The 26,616-nt window shown below is 40.6% G+C and overlaps 1 protein-coding gene across 4 annotated transcripts; it reads right to left on the bottom strand.

Annotated features, from left to right (window-relative positions):
• Positions 1-1,025: 1,025 nt before the first annotated feature.
• On the bottom strand, positions 1,026-25,597 carry LOC133349463 (semaphorin-3C-like). Of its 4 annotated transcripts, none has more exons than XM_061562940.1 (18): positions 25,441-25,597; positions 21,467-21,575; positions 16,850-17,010; positions 16,445-16,507; positions 15,354-15,473; positions 14,142-14,235; positions 11,513-11,632; positions 11,199-11,338; positions 9,009-9,123; positions 8,382-8,451; positions 7,721-7,865; positions 6,540-6,762; positions 6,307-6,395; positions 5,753-5,794; positions 5,403-5,560; positions 4,753-4,820; positions 4,365-4,498; positions 1,026-2,534 (listed from the first exon to the last, which is right to left on the bottom strand). In XM_061562940.1, the coding sequence occupies exons 2-18, from the start codon at positions 21,561-21,563 to the stop codon at positions 2,106-2,108; spliced, it is 2,268 nt and encodes a 755-aa protein (XP_061418924.1). In that variant the 5' UTR covers positions 21,564-21,575; positions 25,441-25,597; the 3' UTR covers positions 1,026-2,105. The 4 variants fall into 4 exon arrangements, with proteins under 4 accessions (XP_061418924.1, XP_061418923.1, XP_061418922.1 ...); XM_061562939.1 differs by lacking the exon at positions 25,441-25,597 and adding an exon at positions 22,161-22,774 and having other exon boundaries at positions 5,403-5,554; XM_061562938.1 differs by lacking the exon at positions 25,441-25,597 and adding an exon at positions 22,246-22,773.
• Positions 25,598-26,616: the final 1,019 nt, after the last annotated feature.

Below are 26,616 nucleotides of genomic sequence, written 5' to 3'. Positions count from 1 at the left end.
CACAGCCCCCATATACAAAACGTCACGTGTCATAGGTATCGTTGGCAGCAGAGGACAGTGCAACAACATCCGTTACACACTCCTCTCTCACCTTCAACACACACTGACCAGCATGGTGAAATATGGCCACGTATTTTCCACAGCTTGCAAGACATCGGGGGAGTTCCTCATCCACCAATGGATTGATAACATGGGCTCGACATGTAAATGCAGAGCATGGTTATAATCGATCTCCACCATGGCAATGCCTGTTGAGTCTGTGTGTTCTTTTCCCCGTGGTGGTCGCGTGGAGTTTTCTGCCGGTCCTCCGATGTTTTCATTCCGTGTTTAGAAAAGTGCGTGTTTTTGTTTCGTGTGCTCGTATACATTCCAAAATATAATGATATGAGCCACTGCGACGAGCTATCATCATGTCGCCTCTGAAAAAGAACCCACAGCTCAGTGGGGTTTACCTGGTAAAAAAAAACGTGGTTTTAGTTTCGTTTATGAAACATATTCAGTAAATAGAAATATTTAAATTGTGTGGGAATACAATTTCTGCCATAAATCAAGATGAAGTTTGCCAGCAGTGGATGTATTGCTTCACTAACTTTGTTTAAAAATGAATGTAAACGACGTCATTTGAATATCGCCCTCTAGTGATCGATAAAGGTAAATATATAGCCCACTCCGATTAGCACGGTTGGCTACGTACAGAGCGAACGAAAATCAACATACTGCACATACATGACGAGATGTTCCCATAATGGGCACTATAATATCTGCTCAGTAAAACCCTTTGGTATTTGTATTGTTTCAGGTTTCATTTTAGTGCTTTGTGAAATTCTATGCAAAACAATTTGGACGCCACTTCTAAAGGAAGGGTTAAAAAACGTTTCCTCGGTATTTTGCGTAAAAAAAAAGAAGAGACCGTCATTGTCAGTGTGCAAATGATGTTGTGCAAATGCGCATCGATGGTTTCAAGTCGAAAAAAATTAGTTGCATGATCGAAGAATGAAAAAGGAACATATCAGAGAAAAATGGAGTACAGGACAGTAGTTCATTTTATTTCACAGTTAATCCATGCGGCATCTTTATCACGATGCTCTAACACGATGCTCTGCATTAGAGCATAGTATTAGAGAGAAGTATTACGACTCCCTATGGGTGCTCTCACGTCCTATTATTTAGGCGGTCACTGCAACCGTCTGGAACGCTCTTCCTTCCGATATTAGGAAGCCACTGGGGCTATGCATTTTAAAATCTAGATTGAAAACCCATTTCTTGAGAACTGCTTTTGTGTGTGTTCGTTTGTCGTCATCCCCCCCCCGCACCTCCGATTAGCAAGGTTGGCTACGTACGGTGCGAATAAAGTTTAACATAAATTTAGGTCCCCTCCCACAGTGGGGAGACAATGCAAAGTAAATAATCTGCCGAGAGACGTCTACACACACACACAATTAAAGAAGTGCCTGTTTGGTAAATCGAGTGGAAGAGCGCACGCGTACACCGCTGAGCCTTTTGTGTGCGGTCCTCTCCACAATGCCGCAGTCGCAATGCAGCAGTGGCTGCCGCATCAGCGTCGCGAGCAGTGCACGACTGTTGCGTGCGAAGGCGATCCCTTCAGAACGATGCCTGCCATTAATGGGGTGAATAACCCAACAACAAAAAAAGAAGTCTTGGCAAAGGGCTGCTGAACAAAAGGTAAATGGTGCAGCCTTGCAATTGCTTGTTGGCACCACTGCTGGCAGAAGGGCCTCTGGTGAGCTGCTCTCCATGGTATTTAGGCATACTCCCATGGCCAGACGTCTTGAAAGAGGTCAGAGTTACCCACACTCTATCCCACCACACGTGGCCTGTCGATCGACTCAGTGTGGTCTTCCCACTTGTACTGCTGGGTGAACAACAGCGATAATATCATTAATTTACAAATGTCATAGAGTAGCCCTAATCACACCCCTTAAACGCAACAGAAAATGTGCTAATAATTATTTACACAAGTTATACAAAAAAAATCTAAAATCTAACATGAAACTAACAACATCTAAAAATAAAAGATCATCTTTAAAAAAAAAGCCCCAGAATTGTTAGCTAGAATAATGGCTACGGCACAGAAGATGATGCCTTCACGACTTCTTTACCACGACCCTCCTCTGGCTCCTGTCCCTTCTCTTTGTCCTCTCCTCGTGCTCCTTCAGGCGTCTCTCGTCCGCCTGCGTGTCTGGCCCTGCCTCGGGCTGCCTCTGTGGCTGCTGGCAAGCGCTGATGCCGGCCAAAATGCCCGGGTGGTCGTGCAGCTGAGAGAAGTCCTTGTAGGGCAACTGGGCACCGTGTGCAACGCTGGAGGGGTGGGACGGATGCCAGGGCTTGTGGGGATCCTCCCCCGTGAAGACGCTGGCCATCGCAATGTCCATGACTATCAGGCTGTACTTGGCCACGGTATGCTTGAAGTTGTACTCCACCGTGAGGCAGTAATACGTCCCGCTGTCGTTTGCGTGCAGCACGCGAAACAGGAGCCCTCGCTCCGTTTGCATTATGTTGGAATTGTAAATAACCTGAAATGAAATCCCGTCAGCGTATACGTTAGTGAGCACAACAGAAGTTTAATAGAAAATTATTGTCTAAAATTATATCTGTGTTGGCCAAATGGCTTGAAGGTCAGAGCGCTGAGCTGGCAACGTTGACATTTGTTTTGAATAAAAAAATCTGCCCACGATTAAACGGGGATCTTAAGTGGCAGTTAAACAAAAAAAATGTTTGTATTATTAGGTAAGGCTCACTGAGCTATATACCTGGCCACAAATGATAGCTCACGTGGTAATGTATAGCAGCAACATACTCTAAACGCATGATTCTAAATTTGGAGGGAAAAACCGGAAGACCCAGAGAAAAATCCACGCGACCACAGGGAGAACATGCAGGCGTCAAGGTCGGGATCGAACTCCTGTATACCAGGCGAGGTAGTTAACATTTCGCCACCATGACGCTGACATTTCTGAATGAAATGTTAGTGCCATTACATGCTGCTGATTGCACAATTGGAATATATTGGGTATTCAAAAAAAATGTGAATAAAAATTCAAACCAACATTCAAATAAATTACACCCTTTTCTTGATTTGAATCTTTCGTGACTGCAGGAATCCCTACTCACGAAGTTAGAAATCAAATAAAATAACTACGTGCCTTTGCCGAAAGAACCAAAGAATATACACCCTTTTCACCACAAAGTTTTTAATATAGTCTTTCATCTGGTGTTTAAAATCTAGAAGACAGTGGGCTAAATTCATGGAGCGATTTTGGCAGTAATTGTTCCACCTTTTAGAGGATTGGCCATTGTTGCAATTATTTAGACCCATTGCACATGAATTCAATAGCAGTCGACTCCACACAGAAATGGACACATTTTGCCACTTCTCTTTCATTGTTCTTTGCGCTTTCCGACATTTTATAGAATAGCAAAATGGAGACAAATGCGCATGCAGGAATTTATGCTGATGAATATGTCGAACACAAAGCCAAGGATTATGTTGATAGTGATGTTATTTACGATTGTAGTGATTCTTTGGATGATTATATTATTGTTATTGCTGATGTTTATTTTGCTGCTGCAGAGTCCTACTGGACATCTGTGAAAAATAACTTCATAGCTCATTGGATTCTTCCAGTTTAAATAAAGATTCTGATCAAGATTTAGAAATATTAACTTCACAGGGTGTTTTGCATGAGAGGAAACGGCAATGCCGAGAGAAAAACCATGTTTCCCATTGGTAGTCCCTCAACTGCAGGATTTCGTGTGCAATTCAGCTCGACTCTTTCTGTGAAGTGAATCGTGACAAAAATCTCTTGCGTAAAATTTGGATAAAAAAACTTTTTCAAAATGTCTTACTCATGCCAGAATTCTACTAAAGTATGCACACATTCTGCGTGGATCAGGCCTACTCAAGCTTCAAAATGCTTTGGTTGCAAACTTTCACTGTTCTTGATTAATTGATGGGTCTTAGGGTGGAAAAAAAGCACTCGAAATTTCCTCTGGGTAAAGATATATATAGTTTTTTACCACCCATTACATAATAGTTGGAAACTGAACTAAGCTGTGCAAAAAAGTGAAATGTCACGTTTGAGATGTGCAGTTAAACACGCACCTTTTTTTTTCTTGGTTCTTTCGGTAAAGTCACGTAGAAGGGAAGTAATAAAATAATAAAAATAAAACATAATAAATGTTTTTTTATTTTATTTGTATTATTGTATTACTTCCCTTCATAATAAATGTTTTTTTTATTTTATTTGTATTATTTTATTACTTCCCTTCTACGTGACTTTACCGAAAGAACCAAGAAGATGAATCCCTGCAGTCACGAAAGCTTTAAATCGAAAAATACGCACCTCTTTCTTTCTCTTCGTGTCACGTCGCTGCACAATCCATTTCACAGACACCTGCGCCGATCTGGGCACGCACTCCAAGAACACGCTGCTTCCTTCTACTCCGAACTGCCGAGATTCCACAGCTTCCCTGTATGCTGCGTATAACACCATTGCACTAGTCCACACTTCAAAGATCACATTCGCCAATGTAAATACATTTCATTGTCACGTGTGACTATATGAAAGGTCGAGGAGTACAGGCCGAGCAATATGTGAATTGTTGTTACTGGGAATCGGCAAAAGTGTCGGGCGACCTCCAAACCCAGCTCTTCACTTTACAGTTTGGTAGACCATATCATGATTGTGCCTTTATACTGTACGTAATAATACTTTGGTAACGAGCACTTACATCTTACATTAAATCCTTTACATTCTGTTAATGGATTGCCATGCCTTATGTCTTGACGCCTTCTCCTCCTGCAAATGTAAAATATATATATTTTATTATATATTTCTGTCCCTATGCATTGTACATTTACATCAATGTGAAAACCATAATCCTGTTGTTAAGGTATGGGTTAATGTACATATATCAATTAATGTTGCCTATTAACACATCCAGTCAATGTGGAGAGTAGACCAAATTCCTTGTATAGATCACCCTTCGTGATCTACACCAGCAGTGGTATGAGCAAGCAATTGCACGGCTGGATCTTTACCTTTTATTAAAGTTCGTTATGTAACATTTTTAATTAAAATTATCCGTGGTGTAATGGCGTCAACTGGCGTGTGACATTTCCAAAAAGATAAAGAGTTTTTAATGTTTATTATCTTCATAACATGCACGCCGGGCAAGCATGCAATCACTCGTCCTCATAATGCCGCAATGTGCGCAGACACCGTGCACATTATAACGGACTCCACAAAATGCTGGCTATGAAAAGTTGGCCCGCAATTACGCTGCCTCAGCTTTCACAGGTACATGGAAAGGCGCACGGGGGAATGCGCGCTAGCTGCAGCTGCACAGCACGCGGTCGCGTTGAGGATTCGGACACGCACCGTTTGTTTGTTGGGTAATATCGGGAACACTGCTGTCCATCCCACGCACAGTATGGGTCCCTTGCGAGGCAGCATTCGGCACACGCCTTGCCATAGATGCCACAGTGGTGCAGAGCGAGCTGGGTGATGCCCTTCGCCGAGCTAATGAACAGCTGTTGCTGTGAAAATAAGCGGCCGTGCAGTGTCCTTGTTAAAGACAATTCTTCAGCGCGTGATTAAATTTTTTTTGCGCTTTATTTTTCCCTCCAAAAAGTTAGTGAGATGGCATTGTCTTCTTGCGCGTGTTTCCTGTGGGCATTTACATTGTGCACGTGAGTCAAAATTTGTACGTGATGTGTGATTTTGTGTACCTTTTTCGAAGATATTTTCATGGAGAGAATTGGTGTTGGAACCTGTAATGTAAGCAATTTTACATGGGTTCATATATAAATCCTGTTCCAGAATATGAAGTGTGTAGAACCTAAACGATTTCATCGAGATACCCACATTCACTCTTACTTTTGCTTGCTTGGAATTAAATTAAAAGACAGAAAGAGGATTGCATGGATTAGAGAATAAACACACGTTAAATGCCTCATTCAAACTGCAAAGAAAATTCAGTTATTTTAACTGGATATGTCACGAGAACAAATTATGGCCCGTTGGTCAAGAATAGCGAAAGTGGCAAGCCAAGGCGTGGAAAGCGTCTGAGAGGACATCCAACGGAGAGATGGAGCGATGAAATTATCTCGCGAGCGGGCGCTGGGTGGATTGTTGCATCGCAGGACGGTGAGGGATGGCGAAAGCTTGGGGAAACCTTCATCCAGCAGTGGATTGGTCGTGGCTGATCATCAGGATGATTACATTTTCTTTACTGCAACCGAGGGCGATTGATGATTCATTTGTGAAACTGAGTGACACTTACCTTGAAAGCATCTACCTCCTCCAAAAACAGCTCCTCGGATAGGCCGTCATGCTTTGGCAAAACTGTTATCTTTTGCACGGTTCCAATGTCTGCAAAACAAAATCATATTCCATTTAATGGTGCGCAAATTGTGGTCATGTTTGTAAGTGTTTAGCATCCCTCTGGCATCCAGTGAGGGCAAAATCAAAACAAGGAGTGGGAAGTGTTAATTAGTGACGAGAGAATTCAAATACCTGTTCCGAGGAACAAGACGTCATAAGTGCCATCCCCAGCCACAACTCGGTCGACTGCAATTTTAGTGATCTTGTAGTCTGTGTTTACTCGCATGATCAAGGTCTTCTTGGCGATGGGGTAGATGGGGTTGTACATGAGTGGGTGATTCCGTATGAAATTGGCCACTTCCTCAGGGAAATCTTTGGTGGACTTCAGATAAGGTGTGAACGTTCCTCCTGGGCACTGCAATTGATAAATTAGACACAGATTTGATTCTCCAGAGGCAAATCGTGTTGGCTTTTAGAAAGACAACAAATCTGGAATTGGCACATATTTCGATTTAAAGCTTTCGTGAATGCAGGGATTCATCTTCTTGGTTCTTTCGGTAAAGTCACGTAGAATGGAAATAATAAAATAAAATAAAAATGTATTATGCTTTATTTTTATTATTTTATTATTTCCATAATACAATATTTTATTATGTTTTATTTTTATTATTTTATTATTTCCATTCTACGTGACTTTACCGAAAGAACCAAGAAGATTTGCACATATTGTTGTGTACACCATCGATGTGCCTCAGTCCCAAGCATCCTCAGTGGAATGTCCGCCAGCGTTGCTAGGTTATCGCTCAAATATTAATGTAAGAGTGTATTTTCAGCTTCAGTCAACGTGTATTTCTAAATCCGTGTGAACTTGTGGAAAAAAATATGCAGGTATAAATAAATCAATGAATTGCACTTAGTGTTCAACATAATTCGCTTCATGCTGGCGGCAATTTGTCTATTTATATATCCATTTTGACCGTTAGGATTTTTATCTTAAACTCTTGCCAAAAAAACAAACCACAGGCAATGATAAAGTAATACAATTACAGCGATTAAACTGGACCGCAGTCATGTTCTCTTTTTTACACCATCCATCAACCAATTCAGTCATATGTTTTCCAGAACATTTCATTAAAATATGTGATCCTTAATGTTGCATGCATCGTGAATCAAATATTTATCAACATCCCAAACCCGTTTTGGAATACTGAGTATTATTATTATGGATGTTTTTTTATTTTAATTAGCTAACATTTTTTTCAAGATTCAGTGCCTTCCCGTTGCTCTGTATAATTTCACTTGTCACATATCATTCGTTTAATGTTTAACCACGGTAGCACATGCTCAAATGGAAATGCGAGGTCATGACTTACTGTTCCGGGCCTTGGGTATGGGATCTTTCCTTGGTATGGAAGCTGCTGATAGCCAGGTCCTTCGACTTGTGCGAAAGGCCCGTTGAACACTTGCCGTGCTTCGGCCATGCTATATATGCAGATAGCAGAACCCTTGAATACAGATCTAACGGAATAAAATAAAATGTATGCGAGATTAAGTATTTTGGAACACTTCATTTACCCTCATTGCATGGACTTTTTTCCATAAAGGTCTATAGAATTTCAAAAGTACATAGACAATAAACAATAACACATATACAGGGTGCTTTAAAAACATCTTAACACTTCTGAGAATGTTTTTTTTCAGCTCAGAAGAAACAACACCACGAGAAATGTGCCCCCGAGCTCTGGAGACCACCTGGAGAAGATTCCAGGCATGTGTTGACAATGATGGCGAGCAAGTGAAGACTTTGACTTTTCGAAGTTATTAACGTACATTTGTTGTCATGTTACAATTTATTATCCATTCTATTTCCATTAAAACGATAGTCCCATATACGTGTTAACATTTTTGAAGCACCCTAAATATTTACCACTCGTAATGGAACAGGCATAGAATGTGAATGTGTTATGTTGACACAAAGTGATACGTACAGTATATGTAATGCATAAAGTGAGACACAAATAAGTTGTTCATTACCCAGCAGTACTGAATAATCCATATATTATGGGCTGCCTCATGTCTTCTGTGTTTAATATGAAAACGTCCTCTGCAATGGAAAGGTACAGGTAGAGGTCATTTAGCACTTTACTTCAAACACGACTATAACCCATATTACATCATCACTACATAATTTGCATTGCGATAGAACACAACAACAACGTCATCGTCTGAGTTGCCATTAGCAAGAGTTGAACCCCGCGTGCAACTCCCACGTGACCTGATTCTGCCTTCGATAACTCATATATGATTCTTCTTCAAGATAGAAAGTGTGCGAGGGCTGCATGCTTGAAATCACATTCAGAGGCAGAAAGATAAGCACATGGATTAAGGACATAATTAAAATATTAAGAATGGTAATTGGGCTTGGGCAGGACGTGTCACTCGAACGGACGATGACCGATGGTCAAGAATAGCGACGGAGTGGCATCCAACAAACGGAATGCGTGCGAGAGAGCGCGTCCCCCGAGGAGATGGAGCGATGAAATCAGCTCGTGTGCAGGCGCTAGCTGGATTGTTACATGGGGGGATTGTGATGATGATATCTGCAAGGTTTCACTTATTTGATGTGCTTCCCGTGCTGTGGATGTAGGCACGACGACTTACGAAGCTCATCAAAGTGCGTCTCTATGCCCGTGCTGTCCGTTACCGAGCAGACCAGCCTCGCCTTGACAAACGTGCTCCACTTGTTGACCAGGCTGCGCTGACCGCCAGCATCGTTCTGTGAGTAACCGTTCAGGGTCGTTCAGTCATCAGGCTCTCACGGTAAAAAATTCAGCACAAGGGGCAACGGGTTAATGTAGATAGGCACCTGCATGCTTCACTCTTCATGTGTTATTCCTATCAACAACTTTATGTAGTTTTGTGTCAATCAATGGCACATCAGGGGTCACGGTGGCTAGATGTTAACTACCTCGCCTGGTATACAGGAGGTCGTGGGTTCGATCTCGACCATGACGCCTGCTGTACATTTGGAGTTTGCGTGTCTCTCTCCCCGTGGTCGCGTGGATTTTCTCTGGATCCTCCGGATTTTCCCTCCACATTTGCATTTAGAGTGTATGGCTGCTATAAATTTCCACATGATAAGCAACTTCGTTGAGCTATCATTTGTGACCAGGTTGCTTCTGAAAACGAGTCATATAGCTCAGTGGGCTACTCCTGGTAAAATGAAATAGTAAGAAAAAGTGTAAATCTTGACTTAAAGCTTTCGTGACTGCAGGAATTCATATTCTTTGGGTCTGTTGGTAAAGCCACGTAGATAGAAAAATAATAAAATGAATAATAATAATAACAATATCACGACATTTCGATTGCAACACAAGCAATCGTCATCAGGTGAAAAATATAATGGGAGCGCTGCTAAGTCAGGGAGTTATTAAGATTTGAGATGGGTGTAGCCCAATGGTGTTGTTAGTTTTTGTAACCAGGCGGTTGGTAGGATCTCTATTGATTTTTGTATAGCTGCCATCATTAAGTAGGTCCTGAATTTTGTTATTGTATGTGGTTTTGTCTTTGATGACAGTGGCATTGTCCTTGTCGGCTGAGAGTATGACTATGTAATTTCTCTTTTTTAGTTGCGAAAGCTCAAGGCGCTAATCAGACATGTTTTGATAGTTTTGTATTTACTGTGATTTCCTACCAAAAAGTAGTAATAATTTACATGGTGGAGTGAGATGGATGGTAACAGCACTGGTCTGTGAGAGATGGTGACGTTATGGGAAGGCCTTCAACCGGCTTTAGATAGACAATGGCTGATATTGACGAACAATAAACAGCCCATTGTCAGTCATGGAGGTGTATGACCATAATTCACTGCCTTAGTGGAATTTAGTGATAGGATCCCAGTACCAGTTCAGATATAACACGCCACTGATATTATCTGTGACCATGAATCAGCCTCAGCTTGGTGGGATCATAGTGCAGGATACTAACTGTGCCACTGTTACTCCATATCCATAATAGAAATAACATACAGCGTTTGTTAGATGAAGCTCCCCCCGACCACCCCCAAACCTTCATATCATGGGGCATGTTTGACCAAACTTCATCCACGTTGGTCCGTGCAAATTTGAGAACGGGTGGCCTAGAACAAGTTAACATATCACTCGCCACTGATGGAACTCATGGTCGAGAATTGAACTTAGGTTGCTGAGTTAATAGTGCGGTGCGCTCACCACCGCACCACCACTTCACTGAGTATACTGGACCACAATGTAGTGATTGCAAGTTTTAAAATGTGTTAATGCTGCCAAAAGGTGGCGACTGGAGCTTGAGGTTTGAATATGGTTATATGCTTATAGATCTCAGGTGACCATGTCATCAGGTAACTTGATAGAAATGCCTGCAAAGTAAAATTATATAGGAAAATTGGTGGATGTCTGAACGACAGCTATTCTATTGCACTTTTTTTTACAGTAATTCTGACTTCCTGAGGATTTAAAAAAAAGTATTATTTCATGTAGAAAGTTGTGGAGAATATTAATTTTCATAAATGTAATTATCTTAATATTTACAAAGGACTTGAAAATTTACTTGCAGTGTACTGCATATAGTCACTGAGCAGTTTCTAAAAATAACATCCATTTAAAAAAATGTAAATCCTTCCTCAGGTTTCTGTTAAATCTGCCTCTTGGGGCCAATTGACAAAGTATATATTCGGTTTCCGCAGTCTAATTATAAGTTTCCTACGGCTGTCTATAAATAGTGCTGCAGTACTAATTAAATGCAATGAGGTATAATTATTTAGTCGTACAATACGTCTGCAAAGTTCACACATTCAAGGAAATAAAACGTCACCAGGCAAATTCTCCCAATGCGAGAAACGGACGTTTTCCCAGTCCCTCCGTGGGCTGATTTCTCTCGGAAAAAGAAATAAAGCTTGTCGTCATTCCTGTCGCTGCTTTCTGGGATCCTTTGGATGGCCAAAAACACCGGCTCTGCAAACACACATGGCCAAGCATTTCACGGCACTCTACAAGTGTGAATAATTAAAGATGGATACAACAAAAATAGCTCTCGCAAAGCGCGTGCATTGCGTGAGACGAGTAAATGCTTTTCGCAAAAGTTTTTTTCTTTCTTGACTTCGCTTTTAAAACACACGAGCAACAAACCGTTTAGCCACTTTGAGTTGTACTGGTCAGAGCGTATCGGGGGAAGCCTTCCCATCGTTTTGAAAATGGCTGCGTCAGTGGCCATGAAGTCGGTGTAAACCGCCGAGTAAAGCTCTTCGTCTGTTCGCGCAACAACGACGACAAAAAAACAGAGCAATAGATCACAAGATAAAGCGCTCACTTATTGCAACTGTGACCTCTACTCCATTTAACAACAAAAGGGGATTTTTTTTTATTCAGGCAGCATGAATGGAGTGATGAGTAGTAGCAGGAATGTTTAGTCCAACGTATTACCTCAACCAGGTCATTGCAGAACTGATGCATGCTATATTATCGTCAAAAAAATTGAATTGGTTGAATAAATATTTACATCTATTGATAGCAATCACGTGTACAGCTCTTTGTTAACACACTGCTTGGAATACAGTCTCCCCATGTGGTTTATGGGAATACTTGGCCATAGGTCAACAGGCTTGTCAGTGTTGTTGGTGTAGGTAAAGAGCGTAGATATGGAGGCATAGAAATACAGCAAAACGATGTAATATGTTAATCGGTTTTTTACCCTTCTATCTGGCAACAAAACTGACACCTTTTTTTACAAAGAGTCATGTTTGCATAGACCACAATACCTGCAGTCATAATGCAAACAAAAAACATAACTCTGATAATGTGCACTGTCCTTGAAGTTGATTGGTCCACACCCGAGACAGCTTTCCTTAGAGCCTAGTCTCACATGGGTTGGACCAGATGACGCCAGGTATTGTGGTCTATGTAAACATGATTCCTTGTAAAAAAAGGTGTCAGTTTTGTTGCCAGATAGAAGGGTAAAAAACCGATTATCATATTTTTACTGGCAAATGAGGTTCCAATGATGTAATATGTTGTTACTGCTCTGTACACTCCACAACATAGCCCTGCAGCCTATATAAACCTGTGCATTGGTCAACCATCCAAGCACTATCCAAGCTAGGTCCTGCTTAGCTTTCTATAACCGATGAAATTGGACACATTGAAGATACTCTGGATAACATTGATATTTAAATGCATGAATTAAAACTGAATATACATTTTTAGAAATATGTTTACGAAAGTAAATATGGATATGTAGCGATTTGAAAACTGGCTGAACACTGCAGGTTTAAGATAATAAAAAAGTCACACAAAACTCATATCCATAGCCTGAGAGTAAAATATTCAGCGTTAGAATCGCGTTTTTAATGCTGTCAAATTAAAGGCTTGAAGGTTGCATTTTCATGACATAAAAACAATTATTATTATAGGTTGTTGTATTTTATACAGTTTGTGCCTTGCGGATTTTGTTGTGAGGTGTGAGATAATTATCCATAATTCTAGATTTGAAGCTTTCGTGACTGCAAGGATTCATACCCTTAGGTTTTTTTTCGGTAAAGTCACGTAGGTAAAAATAAATCATAAAAATAAAAATAATGGAAATAATAATTGAAATAAAATTTCGATATAAAGCTTTCGTGACTGCAGGGATTCATCTTCTTGGTTCTTTCGGTAAAGTCACGTATAAGGTAAATAATAAAATAATGAAAATAAACATAATAAAATAAAATAACGTAATAAAATTAAATTGTTATGTTTTATTTTTATTATTTTATTATTTCCCTTCTACGTGACTTTACCGAAAGAACCAAGAAGATGAAATAAAATTATAAATCACGACGTTTCCGAGGCAACACAAGTCTCTGTCATCTGGTGGGACCGTCACAGCCAGATTTACTGTATCCAGTTATTTCTATTATTATTTTTATTATTTTTATTATTTATTTTTACCTACGTGACTTTAACGGAAAAAAACCTAAGAGTATAATGATCCATAATCAGGTTTTTTGGATTAGATCGGGTAAGTATAAATGTGTCGTTAAACCCGCCACCACACGACACAGCCAATTAGTAAGGTTTGTCACGTAAACAGAACGTGCCAATTCGTTACTAGTACAGCAACACCGGTGTGTTGGAGAATAAATCCACAACATTTACAATCTGAGCACGACGTTCCGCCCGTAATTACAACTAGCTGCATCAGGCAGCAGTCAGATTTGTGGAGAAATCCTCCTTAAATAGAGGGATAGATGTGATGGCATCACTTGTGAGCCCTTCTTGTGCAAAGGCCAGGGATAATTATGAAATACAAAAACGCTATGATTGTAACAATTATTGTTATGAATTATTATGAATATCTGTCTATATTTGCTCATGCTAGCCACTCATTAATTTCACCACTAATGACATGTTACTTGTGCTTGGGGTCAATTAGTCCCACGTGATTAGCAATTACCATGAGTAAAATTTGATTTTTCTTTTTTACTAATAATGCAGACGAAACTTTTAAAAACACACGAAAATATATTTTAAATACGGTACGTGTGCAATTGCGTATGTTGTTCTTGTAATACCATGGACAGAGCTAAATGTTAGTAAGGTCCCAATCGCCAATGTCTTTGAGAGAGGACGTGGCACTCATAGAGGGTGAGAGAGAGAGAGAGCTTATTGTATTTTATACAGTTTGTACCTTGTGTACTTTGTTGCGTGGTGTGAGATAATCTGCAGTGGCAAGGAGATATTCGTTTTCATTACCACAGCCGCAAGGTCACGTACTTACTTGCCATGAAAGAAATGCTCTCCAGTTTAGGGCTGTAGGAGCATTTCCCCCTCCCAGAGTCTGCCTTCTCGACTGGGATTTTTAGTTCCACGTTCTAAATAAAGATACGTCACATAAACTATAATGCAGTCAATCACGAATAAATTAACATTACCACGCTTACATTTGCAGTATGGGTTAGCACATGTACATGAGAACTCCTACCCCATTGTGTGGTCACCTTTTGCCCGCAATTTGTGTTATCCCCGGGAGCTGTTGGGTTGTTCGTGAAAACTCCCAATTATCTATGGCCCTATTGATCATATTATCTGTAATTATCTATGATATTTCCCAGAGGATACGTGGAGTATAAATCACGTATGAGAAGATCGCTATATTGGACTCCCAAATCGCCACCGATAAGAAAAGTTGTCCTCCAGCCATGTAGTATTGTGCGGCATAGGCATCTTTTTATTCAACTGGGTGGCACTGTCGTTAGAGCGTGCAGTTCGCAATTGGAAGGTTGCAAGTTCAAATCCCAGTCAGGGGTCGGCTTAGCTGTTTAGCCCTCTCAGATGAATTATGAGCAAACCCCTTTGTGGGAAGTCAACGGTGGTCGTCTTACGGACATTCTCTCCCTACCATGAGAGTTTAGAATTTCCACCACTCGCGCAGCGCTATAGCAGGAGATAAGCACTTCCCCAATACTCTTTTCAGGGGGAAAACCATTTTATTTAAACCACTATTATGTATTCATTTAAATAGAAATGCCTGCTTTCGTGGTTTGATATAAGTCCTGGATTGCCTCTTTGTATAAGGTGTGTATTATGTAATGTGACGTTGGCACATCGTTCGTATTGTTAAACATTTCTTTGCACGTTTGAAATAACAGAAAGCAAGTCAACGATAATCCACACATTGGCAAAGTTTCGTTTATACAACTCCTTGATGTGTGCTCGGGTTGTACCATCTACTGTTTAGCATTACGTCCAACATTTTTGCTCCACGTGCTGAAAGCTTCTTCAGGCACTGTTCAGTTCGAATATTTTACTTTGAGGAACTCAAGAGAAACTCTCAGCACATGGATGCAAAAAAAAAGCGTCAGACATCATGACGAGCAACGCACCACCGTAAACAACCATGAAAACACATCGCAGAGCGATCTCAAGAGCGCAAGGGCGTTCACTCACGCACGCACGCACTAACATCGCTAATAAATACCAAGTCGCTTACCTGTGCAAGAGACGAATGGGTGACGAAAGTACAAATGGGCTGGAAAGCCCCGGTGCCGCAGATGTACAGATGCGTCCTGTTAAATGACTGCACGACTCGTACAAAGTTCCCGCATTCATCCTGAGAAAAAAATTCTCAAAGTGAGGCGCGGTTCTTCAGTGGATATGCAGAGTGCTGCTCGTGCATGCACCTTACTGCATGCAGTTTGCACATGAATACTTTGCACATCGCACTGGAAGAGTACGTCGCATATCAGACTGCCCTGATCAATTAGCTGCTCATACGAAGTAGTGCATTTATTCATGTTGTGACTTGTTATTTTCTATTTTAAAAAATATCCAAACATAAAGGGTCATTGCCCGAAACATTGTCTGTTATCTACTTTACTTTTATGGCCGTGTTATGGAAGAATGTGTTGAATTTTGTTGTTGTTGTTGTTGTTGTTTGTGCTTGTCCACCACTGACAATGCACTATCAGCAAATAATGTGTCACTTTCAAGAGATGTTCACAAATCTGACCTTCTCAAACAAAGGATTCTTTCTTAATCTCACACGCACTCTAACGTGTTTCTACAGTACCCTCAACAACCGTTTTCCTCATTCGCTCTGGTTTTTTTGTCCAGTGCCCTATTTGTGCACGATCATGTTTTATAAACGTTGACATATCCGCCGATCCCACAGTCCCCAGCGGGTGGGATCCATGCGACATTGTGCTGAATATGAACGTGTACCGTATATGCATGTGAAGGACAACTTTTTGCTAACAGTACTGCACATCAAAGTCTAAACAGACGAATGCTTACTTGTTTTGTAGTTAGTGATCCATGACACCAATTACGTTACTGTTATTGCCATACAAATATGGCCCCTTGGGACAAGGTGGATTTAATGTCCATTTTGGCATTCTTTATTACCTAAATCTTAATCCTGTTTTTTACCACTCCTAGTGTATAATAACTGAACAAATATGAATTAAAATCACATATTCCAACTACTACTTCCTATAAAAGCCACAGTGTTTTTTTTTAAGTAAAGAGATCGTCACGTAATGTTGAGTTTGCGCGTAATCAGAGACCCACACATTTGCTTACTTGGGGATTTTTTCCAGCCAGTTTGCATTCTTCTTCCCTCAGTGGCCCAACCGGCCAATGAACCTGAAATGTGTTAACATGTTAATGGCTGTCGACAGCAAGCCACGTCTGCGCAATCGGTAGTCGTTTCTTTTAGTGTCTGTTTCACTTCTCTTTCAGGGAGCGGTTCCCAATGCAGAGGAGCTCTTAAAAGCGGTCATTTTTTTGAAGGTGGTGGTGGACTTTTAGATTGTGAGTAATTGACAGGGACAGTTCACCCATTCAATCTCCCTCTAGATAGATTCAGGCACCGTTAACGATTTGAATATCGCACAATAGACGATCTGGGACCTTAGCAGTAAATCCGTTTTTAGACGCCTTTGATGGTATTTAAAACAAAGCCCGAGCCGATATCAAGTAGCTTACTTTGAGAGGCGTCCTGCTGATATTATTCATATCGAGTGAATAGACGTAATCCTTTGCTCCGATATAGATCCTGTCCTTGTCTTCGTCCATCAGAAGGATGTGATAATCCGATGAGCCATGCATTGGGTGCAAGTGCTCTGAAGACTGAGTTGCCAAGAGATCTAAGCGCAGGCAAAACACATTTAAAAAAAATTATTCCTTCTTTCACTCCATTTCTTTTTTTTTAAAGATCTCCCAGACGCAAAGCCATGAAACACAGCATGCGGTGGCAGCTTTTAATACCTCTTGAAAGGCTGCCAAAAAGTTAGCCACCATTTCATGAAAGTGTACTGTTTAAAAAAACAAACCCCCACGAATAACACAGGTAACAAGATGCCAAGATAAAAAAAGTTAGTCATTATTATCTTGATTTCATTTGTGTAGTAGAATTATGAAACACACCTATGCGAATCATATACACGTTTACGTGATCATACAGACGTGTTATACATTTTGATTACCTTACAAATTGAGCAAATAACAATGTTATGGACATGAGTTTGCAACCCTCGCGTAGTATTTAGTCCCACCATGTGTGGACCGAATGATTTAAAGATGAAGCCAGTTTTTTTGTTGTTTAGCCATCCTTTCAAAACATGGAGGGAAAGAATAGCCTGGTGTCAATTCGTGTAGTGCTTCAACTTGACATAGTGTAGGTGGAGTGGTTGGCAAATAACCATGGGAATGGCACCCAAAGGCGCCACTCTGCACTCTTGTGTTGTTTTTTATCGTTCTGTATTGGCGCAGTTAAACCCCTTTGGGCAGAGAAAAAAATATGTGGACACACCACACAAGACCAGACCAACTCTGCACACAAGCTTAGACAGACCACAGTATGTATGTGCCATTCATCAACATGTTATCCTGTTATTTTTAGTTTGATGGACTAATCCAAAAACACATTGGTTTTCTGGATATACCTACACGCCGGTTGTATAGAGTACCGTAATTGTAAAGTGAATGCAGTATACGCATAATATATGTCCATGCAATGCATCTTGCTGCAATGCAAATACTTGGTATTTGTTTTATATAAATACATTATTTATTCCATGGCAGGTACCTGTGAATAAATGGTCCTTGTATACTGTACTAGTGTAACATAATCCTGAAGGTATAAAATTCCATCCGGTCACAAAGAGTAAAAAAAAAAGCTTAAAAGAAAAAATGCGTTTCATGTACTTACATCTAGAACCGGCAGAACTTGAATGTAACAAAATAAGAATATTTGATTGTAAGGTTTATTGTATATCATAAAATGTCTAATCCTCCACCCTCCCAACTCTCATTGATGCAACACTTTTAGCATTTTCAAATTTTCCAGGTAACCTGTAAAATCATCGTCATTTCACACACAGCTCATATATATATCCTCAAGAATTTATTTTAAAGAGACAAAGTCCATGAAATGAACCCGAAGAGCAAAATCACTCTCTCACGCCACTGCTGTCGGAAGGGCCTCCACTGGCCAGACATCTCAAAAGAAGCGGGGATGCCCACACTTCACCCCACCACACACAACGTGCCAGTCGCCCAACTAAATTACGTGTTCCCATTTTACTTCTGGGTGGACAGAGGCTGGTGGGATTTATGAAGCTCGCCCATTGTTTGTCCTGCCTCACCAGGAGATTGACCCCGCGACCTCTGAATTGCAAGTCCAGCGTGCTAACAATTGCAACGCGGCAGTATCTCAAGGCGCCACGATGGTGAGATGTTAACTCCCTCGCCTGGTATGAAGGAGGTCGTGGGTTAGATCCTGACCCTGACGCCTATATATTTGGAGTTTACATGTTATCCCCGTAGTCGTGTAGATTTTTTTTCAGGTCCTCCGCTTTTTCCTTCAACATTTCGAAACATGCGTTTAGAGTATTTAGCTGCAATACATTTCCACGTGATAATCAACTTCGTTGAGCTTTCATTTTTGGCCAGTCGCTCCTGGAAAAAAGAGCTATATAATTAAAAAAATGTTCAAATAGTTTTTACTTAAACAAGTAGTGTATTTAGCAAGAAAGAAATTTAGAAACGTTTAAGAAACACTATATAGCGATAATATTAAACTGTGAAGTGTAAGCCTTTCTAAAAACGACATTGCTCGTGGATCAGTTAAGATGGCTTAGTGAACTAAAGCTTTGTGGTACGCCGGAGTGTTGTGTAAATCCAGTGGGACGATGAGTTTCAATCCAGTGCAGAGATGAATGAAAGGACTTTAATTAACTCTTGTGACCACTGGATAGACTACAGGGTTTACTTGGGTGGTCTCCAGCAGGAGCAGGAGAATCTCTGGCAATATGGATAAATTAACGTTAAGTTATTGCAATAGGTAAATAAGCAGCGTGCACTAATGCTTGCACTGTGAGTCATTAGGCATCGAGTATCTAGCAGTTAAACATTGGCCAGCTATTTCACAACGTATGTAACAGTACAATTGTTATATTTTTTAAAAAAAGTAATTTTACAACAAACACGATGGGTTGGAACGGTGGTTCAAATATTAGTGTGCTGTACAAGAAACCCACAGACCTGAGTTTTATTCCCAGCCGGGGTTATTATCATTATTGATTGATATCGGGGACGAGGTTCTGGACCCATCATGAACTGACCAGGTTTCAGTTTAATTTTATTTATTAGGTATAACCCTGTGAGCCAAGCGGCTCTTGACTCGGGTGCAACCGCAACAAAACAAAAACATGAACAAGAAACATCTTAAAGTGACTACACGCAACATAAAAATCCTGGGAAAAACAGCAAAGTCTCCCAGGTTGGTGAAGTATGGTCGAATAATTCATGTAAACTTACACGTAGTGGGTTGGCCATTCACCAAACAGTTGATTTCACCATGGCTGGTGAAAATAACAAATCTATCATGAGTTATAATCTCTTATTATTTTTTCCTAAAGTATCATCCGATATGGAAGCAGCAGCTCAGAAGTGCTTCATCCAGAAGTTTCTTGACCATGGGTGATCAGCAGTACAGTATGATATGTTTACAATAGGAACTTTAAAAAAAAATGTTTTTTTATACTTATGAATTGACCCTGTGAAGTGGATTAGTCACATGCAGCGGTACAATTCGTAGCTGTGTTTACCGTGAGAGAATTTCGATTTAAGGAAGGGCTGTATATGGCACTTGTTACTTTGGACCGCACTGTGACCTTTTTAGATAAAGGTAGAGTACTTGTATTTTGCCTTAAGTACCACCATGTTATTTTACAATATCATGTGCTCCTCATACATTTAGAGCCAAGTCGATTGAACAAAGGTATTTTTGTTTTAGCTGCTATTGCTCGATTCTAATGCAAATACGGGCTTTTACATCGTTTCAACTTTCTTTTACTTGTTTAGTTTGTTAATTTCTCAACATCCTCTATACAACGTGGTATTATACAGTTGAGCACAGGAAATTTCCAAAATGTAATGTAATTATTCATCAAGTACTGTTATTAAGTTATACGTTTCAGTGCGATAGGTCAAGAAAAAAACTCAAATTTCGAAATGACAAATTGTATTTTAAAGAAAAGTTTTAAAATGTAATGCAATGGCCTTTCTCCCACTGGTGTGAATTCCTCTAGAAAAAAATTAAAGTGCTGGAAAGTGTAAACTCAGAAGGCAATATTTACATTTCATTTATGGAGCTAGGACCTCGAAAATGGACTACTGTGGATGATAACTTTTTGCAAAGCAGCATTTTACAATTTCATTCATTGCCTTTTACTGTATAAAGCCACATTTTCATCCCGACAAATTCGATTAAAAGTAGACATTAATTCAAACGGTTATCACGTTGTGTCTGTATCTGTGAGTGACATAAGTTCCTCACAGATGTATTATTTCAAGCTCTTTTCATGCCTATTAATTGCTTTAAATGTCTAGCGTGAATGGCGACAATTGAACTGTGGACTTCCTATTTCATGAAAGCCACCACCAGTATTTCCCATTGAATCTTAAAAAAGCAGTTGGTCTTAGAAAGGCATTCCAAACTGGTGGGTTAAAGGAGAGGCGCTTTTTTGACGTTTTGGGGAGTGTGCCAGTGAAGTTTAACGAGGGCACTCTTCGTGAAAGACGTACATTCATTTCACCCGCACGTCCCATTTTTTTTCTCTCTTCGCGCAGGAATAAAAAAAAAATACTCCCACAATGGGGACAAAATAACAAGTGCGAGGAGATATTTTTCCAAAGGAGGCTGATTAAGGCCGAATGTTTTCTTCAGCTCAGTCGGTGCTGATCCTACTTAGCCACCTACAGTGCATAAACCTAAAGTTTCGTGACAAGGAAAGCACAGTTCCTGGATTTCTCTGAACGACTCCAGGAAAACTTGATTGCTTCATTTACCATATAGAGATGCTGTCTCCCCCCACCCACCCACAGTCTCTGTTTGCATATCATAATACAGTACATGTACAGCTCGTTGTTTTTACTTTTAGTTGAATGCAAAAATCGTTTTTTTTCACATGCGCTAACACTGACAGAATATCATTGTTCTTCATTTTAAACCATAGCAGTTTAAAAAAATAAAATTTCACGCGCCCACGACGTGGTTTGCAATAACTCTCGGAGTACGGAAAGAGAAAGACGTTGTACCTTGAAAGGAGAGGCGGATTCGTGGCACCTTCTGCTGTCGAGCCGTACCGCCGGCGCAGACGATGGCCAGCGTGAGGAGCAGCGCGATGCAATCCATTTTCTGACACCTCTGGTTTGATCAGAACACGTTTTAAAAAAAAAGTTACCGCGGTCAGTTTTTTTTTCACAGCGCCCACAAACCTCTGGTGGTTAGGGAGCGAAGCAGAATGCTCGGAAACATTGTTACAAAAAAGTGAAATCTGTAACGGAATGCTATTAAAATATTTTCTTTTGGGGGGGGGGGGCGGCTACTACGGTGAACAGCTGCTAGCGAATTCTAATTCACGTCCTGTCTGAATGGTGCTTATTCTGAGCCCCTAATCAGTGCCGCGCACACGCAGCCTGTGACTAAACAGAATACGATCATGCGCTTCTATTTTTACATCTACACAGATCAGTTGACAGCCCCGCAAGATCTAAAAGCAAGACAAACTAAACAGCAGGGCCAGCCCTGAAAGGCGTGCTAATAAGCGTGTGTATATATATATACAAATATACAACACCTCTTCCAATGATATGAGAAAAAAAATGGTTTTAGAATGTCAACTGCACGATGACACACACAGGCACACGCAATTCCAAAAAAAAAACGACAGAGTTTGGAGGCGTAAAGCAAAAAAAAGTATAACAATAAAAATAATAATGATATACATACCGTGCACATGTTCAAAGTTTAAGGTGCCCCACGGAAAAGCGAATGTTAGTTCATGGTGTGGCTAAACCGCCGGTGGCATTTTCACCTGCTGCATGCAACAAGCGAGCACGACTGTGAACCCAGCGCACACACCACGTGCAGCCGTCTTCCTGTGTAGCTACGCCTAATCGCACGCTCTCTCCATAGGCTATTATTTTTCTAAAAGAGCACTTTGCGGAGTTTGATGGCGCACTGAAAAAAAAATTGTTTCGTCAAAATTCGTCCGCCGACTCTCCCGGTGGCAACCAACAAACTTGTCTTCTGTGGCTTTTAAGTAAAAATCTAAGACTACGTTTTTTTGTTGCAAAAGTTTGTCAGAAAAAGCGTCCCTCTTTAGTCCACCTAATGCCCCCCTTTTTATATTCAAACGGCGAGTTGATGATTAACCAGCGACGCGGAGGCTTTCCTGCAAGTGTAATGTGTACGCTTGTTTTTTTTATGACTGTAAAATTTAAACGCGGGTAAAATAACGAAGTGTATACATTTCATGGGAAAACAATGATTCGTCTGTTTATGTCCACGACAATTGTGAGAACTCAGTCTACTGGGTATTTAGTACTAAGCAGATTATTCCACGACTGTAGTCCATTATTACAACAGGCTGCCTGTCTTGTGTTTTTGACACGGATCAGGTTATCGCCATACATTCGTCCACTTAATCCCACAAACGGGGTGGTTCTCATGCCGATGAGCTTTCTCTAAATCTCGAACGAGTTTCGGTTACTTACCAATCGACATTCTTCTTCTTCTCGTCTATGCGCTGCCTTTCAGTTTCCACGCCGAACAAGCTTAAGAGATTCATGCCGCTTTGACGTTGTACAAGCAAGTGACTTCATATCGCGTGTGTGGCACCAAGAAATGTGTCAGTGACTCAAGGCAACATCCTCCAAGATAGGGGATTCTAGATGGTCATGTTACACGAGTTTTTAGTTTTTGTTGCGGTTTTCAACCTTGAACCATACAGGGATTTGTGTTTTAATGTAATAAAATACCAAAACACAACCGAATGTCACCTAAATGCTAGGCTTATTTGTAAACTGTCAACAAGTAAAACGAATAATAGTTTTTTTAAAAATCATATTTCATTGTCATTTGTCGATCTAGTGTTGACAGACGGCTAGCCATCAAGCTTTTGGCTGGCCATCGAAAAAATAAGTCGCTGTATCGCGCACTTTAAGATGCGCTTCTGCAGCTGTCTGGAACGCTCTTCCTTCCGATATTAGGAAGCCACTGGAGCTATGCACTTTTAACTCGATATTGAAAACGAATTTCTGTAGAACTGCTGTCCTTCACATGCCCCTCCGATTAGCACGGTTGCCAAACGTACAGTACAAAAGAAGTCCAACATATGTGCATACATAGTGTTGGACGAAGGCCTTCCCACACTGTGTTGATCATTGGGGTTGTTCGACCACACCTCACGATGCTGGTCAGGGCAGTTTGGTGAGAGAGGGGCCACAGGACCAATATGACGCTAGCCATGGCTGAGAATTTCACTCTGGCCTACCGGTTTCGTAGCGCAGTGCGCTGAGCAAAGTGCCACCACTCTAGCCCAAGTAACAAATAACAGAAGATTGAATGTGATACATATTTGCCCCTTTTATAAGGCTTACTGAGAAGCCCCATAAATGCGTGGCAATCCTATTATATATGCAATGACTGTATAAGTCCGCCTTCTGTGTTTGTTTCTTATGGCCTCGAATGTGTAAATTAAACATATACATTTCATAACAGCTGGTTGTATAACTTGCGCGTACGCAATTGGACGTGCATTTCATACTAATTCCCCATTGCACATTTACTTAAGCCCCACGACTGTGGGAACTACGGAGAGGACATTTTAAATGCAGTTCAGGGCTGGTATACCTTGCAATGTGTGTACAAGTGGCGCTGTTGTTGTCCCTGACCTTGGCACACGGTGGAAACGTGCACGTTCGAATGCGACTTTACAGTCAGTGGATTTCATAAACATTCCACCAGTCCTATGAACTCAAGAGAGAGAGAAAAAAAGGACTTTGGTCACAATGCTTCTGTGCTTTTTGTGCCTTTGAGGTGGGGGCCTCGGTGGAGGTCACTGCGTGTCATGCATTGCATGCTACATTCTTCTGGTCATGGCAACCGATAATAAAATTACTCGGTGAAAATCGCGCAGGTCATGCCCAAAACTGAAAAGGTCGCGGCAGTGTGAGTCGCATATGTTACCAGGCAATTTTTTTTGCTGTTTTCTTTTTTAAGTATAATTTTTGATGGCTCGCAAACGTGTCTGGAATGTTAACACCTGATGATCAAGAAGTACGGCAAAGTAATGCCTCTCTTTGTTTTTTTACTGATGCCGACGTGACGTCGTTATCGTGAGATTGCGATGTGAAGAGTAAATTGCAATCTTGCACATTCAAATTAAAATATAAATGTTTGTACACGATACTGTGATTTATTGTATTTGTTTCATAATGAAGCACTGATGTATTAATGATTAGCACAAGAAAGGTGCATTACGTGTGTACAGTCACAGTTGAGTTGTGCAAAACATTTATATTCATGAGGAAACCGTGGGACTGAAGTTAGTTTTGATGGTAACAACAATTTCTGTTCAATGATAAACACAGCAAAACAACAAATACTCTACATATATAACCTAAACTGGAGAATAACTTTTAGAAATAAACATTTGTTATGTGGAGGGCAGTAGGATCGAGGGCGATCGCTAAACTTACTCTGCTACCTCAAAACAGCTTTCTGCCACTACTAACATAAAAACAATAAAAAATTATAAATACCAGATTAACATCATTTTATCAGCAACATATCTTCTAGCTTATGTTGCTGATTCACTTGTTACTGTTTCACACTTTTAATTAAACAATGCACACATACCACAATAATGTACGTGCATAAACTAAACTGTGATATTATACTACGACATCACAAATCCAGAGCATAGTGCCAATTATACATGGGCGCAGGTATTGTAAGGTGAGCTGATCTTAGCAAACGTCAAATTAGTGTATAAATACATATCCACGGTATTGGGCCATATTTGTCAAATACATTTCACTTACCGCAGCTAAACTGTTTCAAACGCTTGTATTTCAAACCAAAGATAATCACTGGTTTGTTTCTGCCATTCTGACAAGTAGTTTATTTCTTTATTTTGTATTCTGGAAAAAAGCTGGCATGCAACCAATCGCAGCTCCTGCGATGGGCTGCGTGTGCCCAATCAACATGGGTTGAAACCACTTACTGGTAATATATGTTGTGGCTGTGTTCAGTTGCTTGGAGGCTTTTGTCCTGCTTGTGGGTGGTGGAGGAGGGGAGGACACACACAATTGCCCTTCCTTTTTACATCGGAAAAGGTCAATTAATCTTGTACCGTAGTGAAGCTTTCACTGTGTCTTAAATGCCACAACACGGTGGGCTGTTCAATTTATAATTCGCGTACAAAAGGCCCTCCACATCGCCTCTGCTTGTTGCCTTCAATAAAGGCTCAGTGTTGGTTGCCCAGGTGACACTGGCTAGGCGTAAATGAGGGTTGGCCGCTAGCACAGCTGTCTTCTTATAAGGGCACTCCTATTTCGAGGAAGGTAGGGGGGGGGGAGAGAAAAAAACCCGACACTATAACTGTGTCAGTAAATGTGACCGGAATGGGCACTCGTGGCAAAAAGTGGGTCGGTGAGTGTTGATGAAAATATTTGGTGCTTGAATTGTTTTTTTACTTAGTCCACACGTCGGTAGGAACTGTACGTTCAAGAGATATGTGTAGATACAAGTACAGAACAAAGCATTATTGCGCGTATTCTTTTACACTTTTGTCTACAACTTGTTTCTAAACATCTGATTCAATGTGGAGACACATTAAAAGTAACACAGACGTAAGTGTGTTTTTTATGTGCAGGCTATGCTTTCAGTAATTTTAGTTGCAAGTGACTTTCAACCGGAACAAAATGGCCTTCTTTTGTGAGTGATGAAATCTCAAAGCGCTTTAATTTCCACTTTACAGATGGTGGGATCCTTTGGTAAGAAACAAAATCCCTGGAAACACTGCAGTTAAACCATCAACTGCAGGGAAAAAAAGCCCAGTAGTTTGTTGTGACCGCTAGACCACCCATTCTCTTACCAAAAAAACACAAGCATGAACATTTTCATTCATTATAGAGTGAAGCAAATACGAGACTGAATTCGCTTTTATTCTCACTTAGAATTTCATTGAGATAATGAAATTGCGTAAATGTTACAGCAGATTTTCAAACACAAAAAAAGTAAGCCGACATGACATGTGACTCGGTGTTTTCCACTCCTGTGATGTTGAACACTATTTAAAGTCTGGACACCACGGAGCGAGATTCCAGAATGTGTCACAAAGTTTGCCAATGAAATGAGGAGCATTACCGGTGTCCTGTCAGCCAAAACAGCAAGTGTT

The sequence above is a fragment of the Lethenteron reissneri genome, chromosome 30 (assembly GCF_015708825.2).
Source record: "Lethenteron reissneri isolate LAM-NWPU_2019-01 chromosome 30, ASM1570882v1, whole genome shotgun sequence".
In the NCBI taxonomy this organism is placed as follows: Eukaryota; Metazoa; Chordata; class Hyperoartia; order Petromyzontiformes; family Petromyzontidae; genus Lethenteron; species Lethenteron reissneri.
This window is presented reverse-complemented; position numbering and strand designations above follow the sequence as displayed.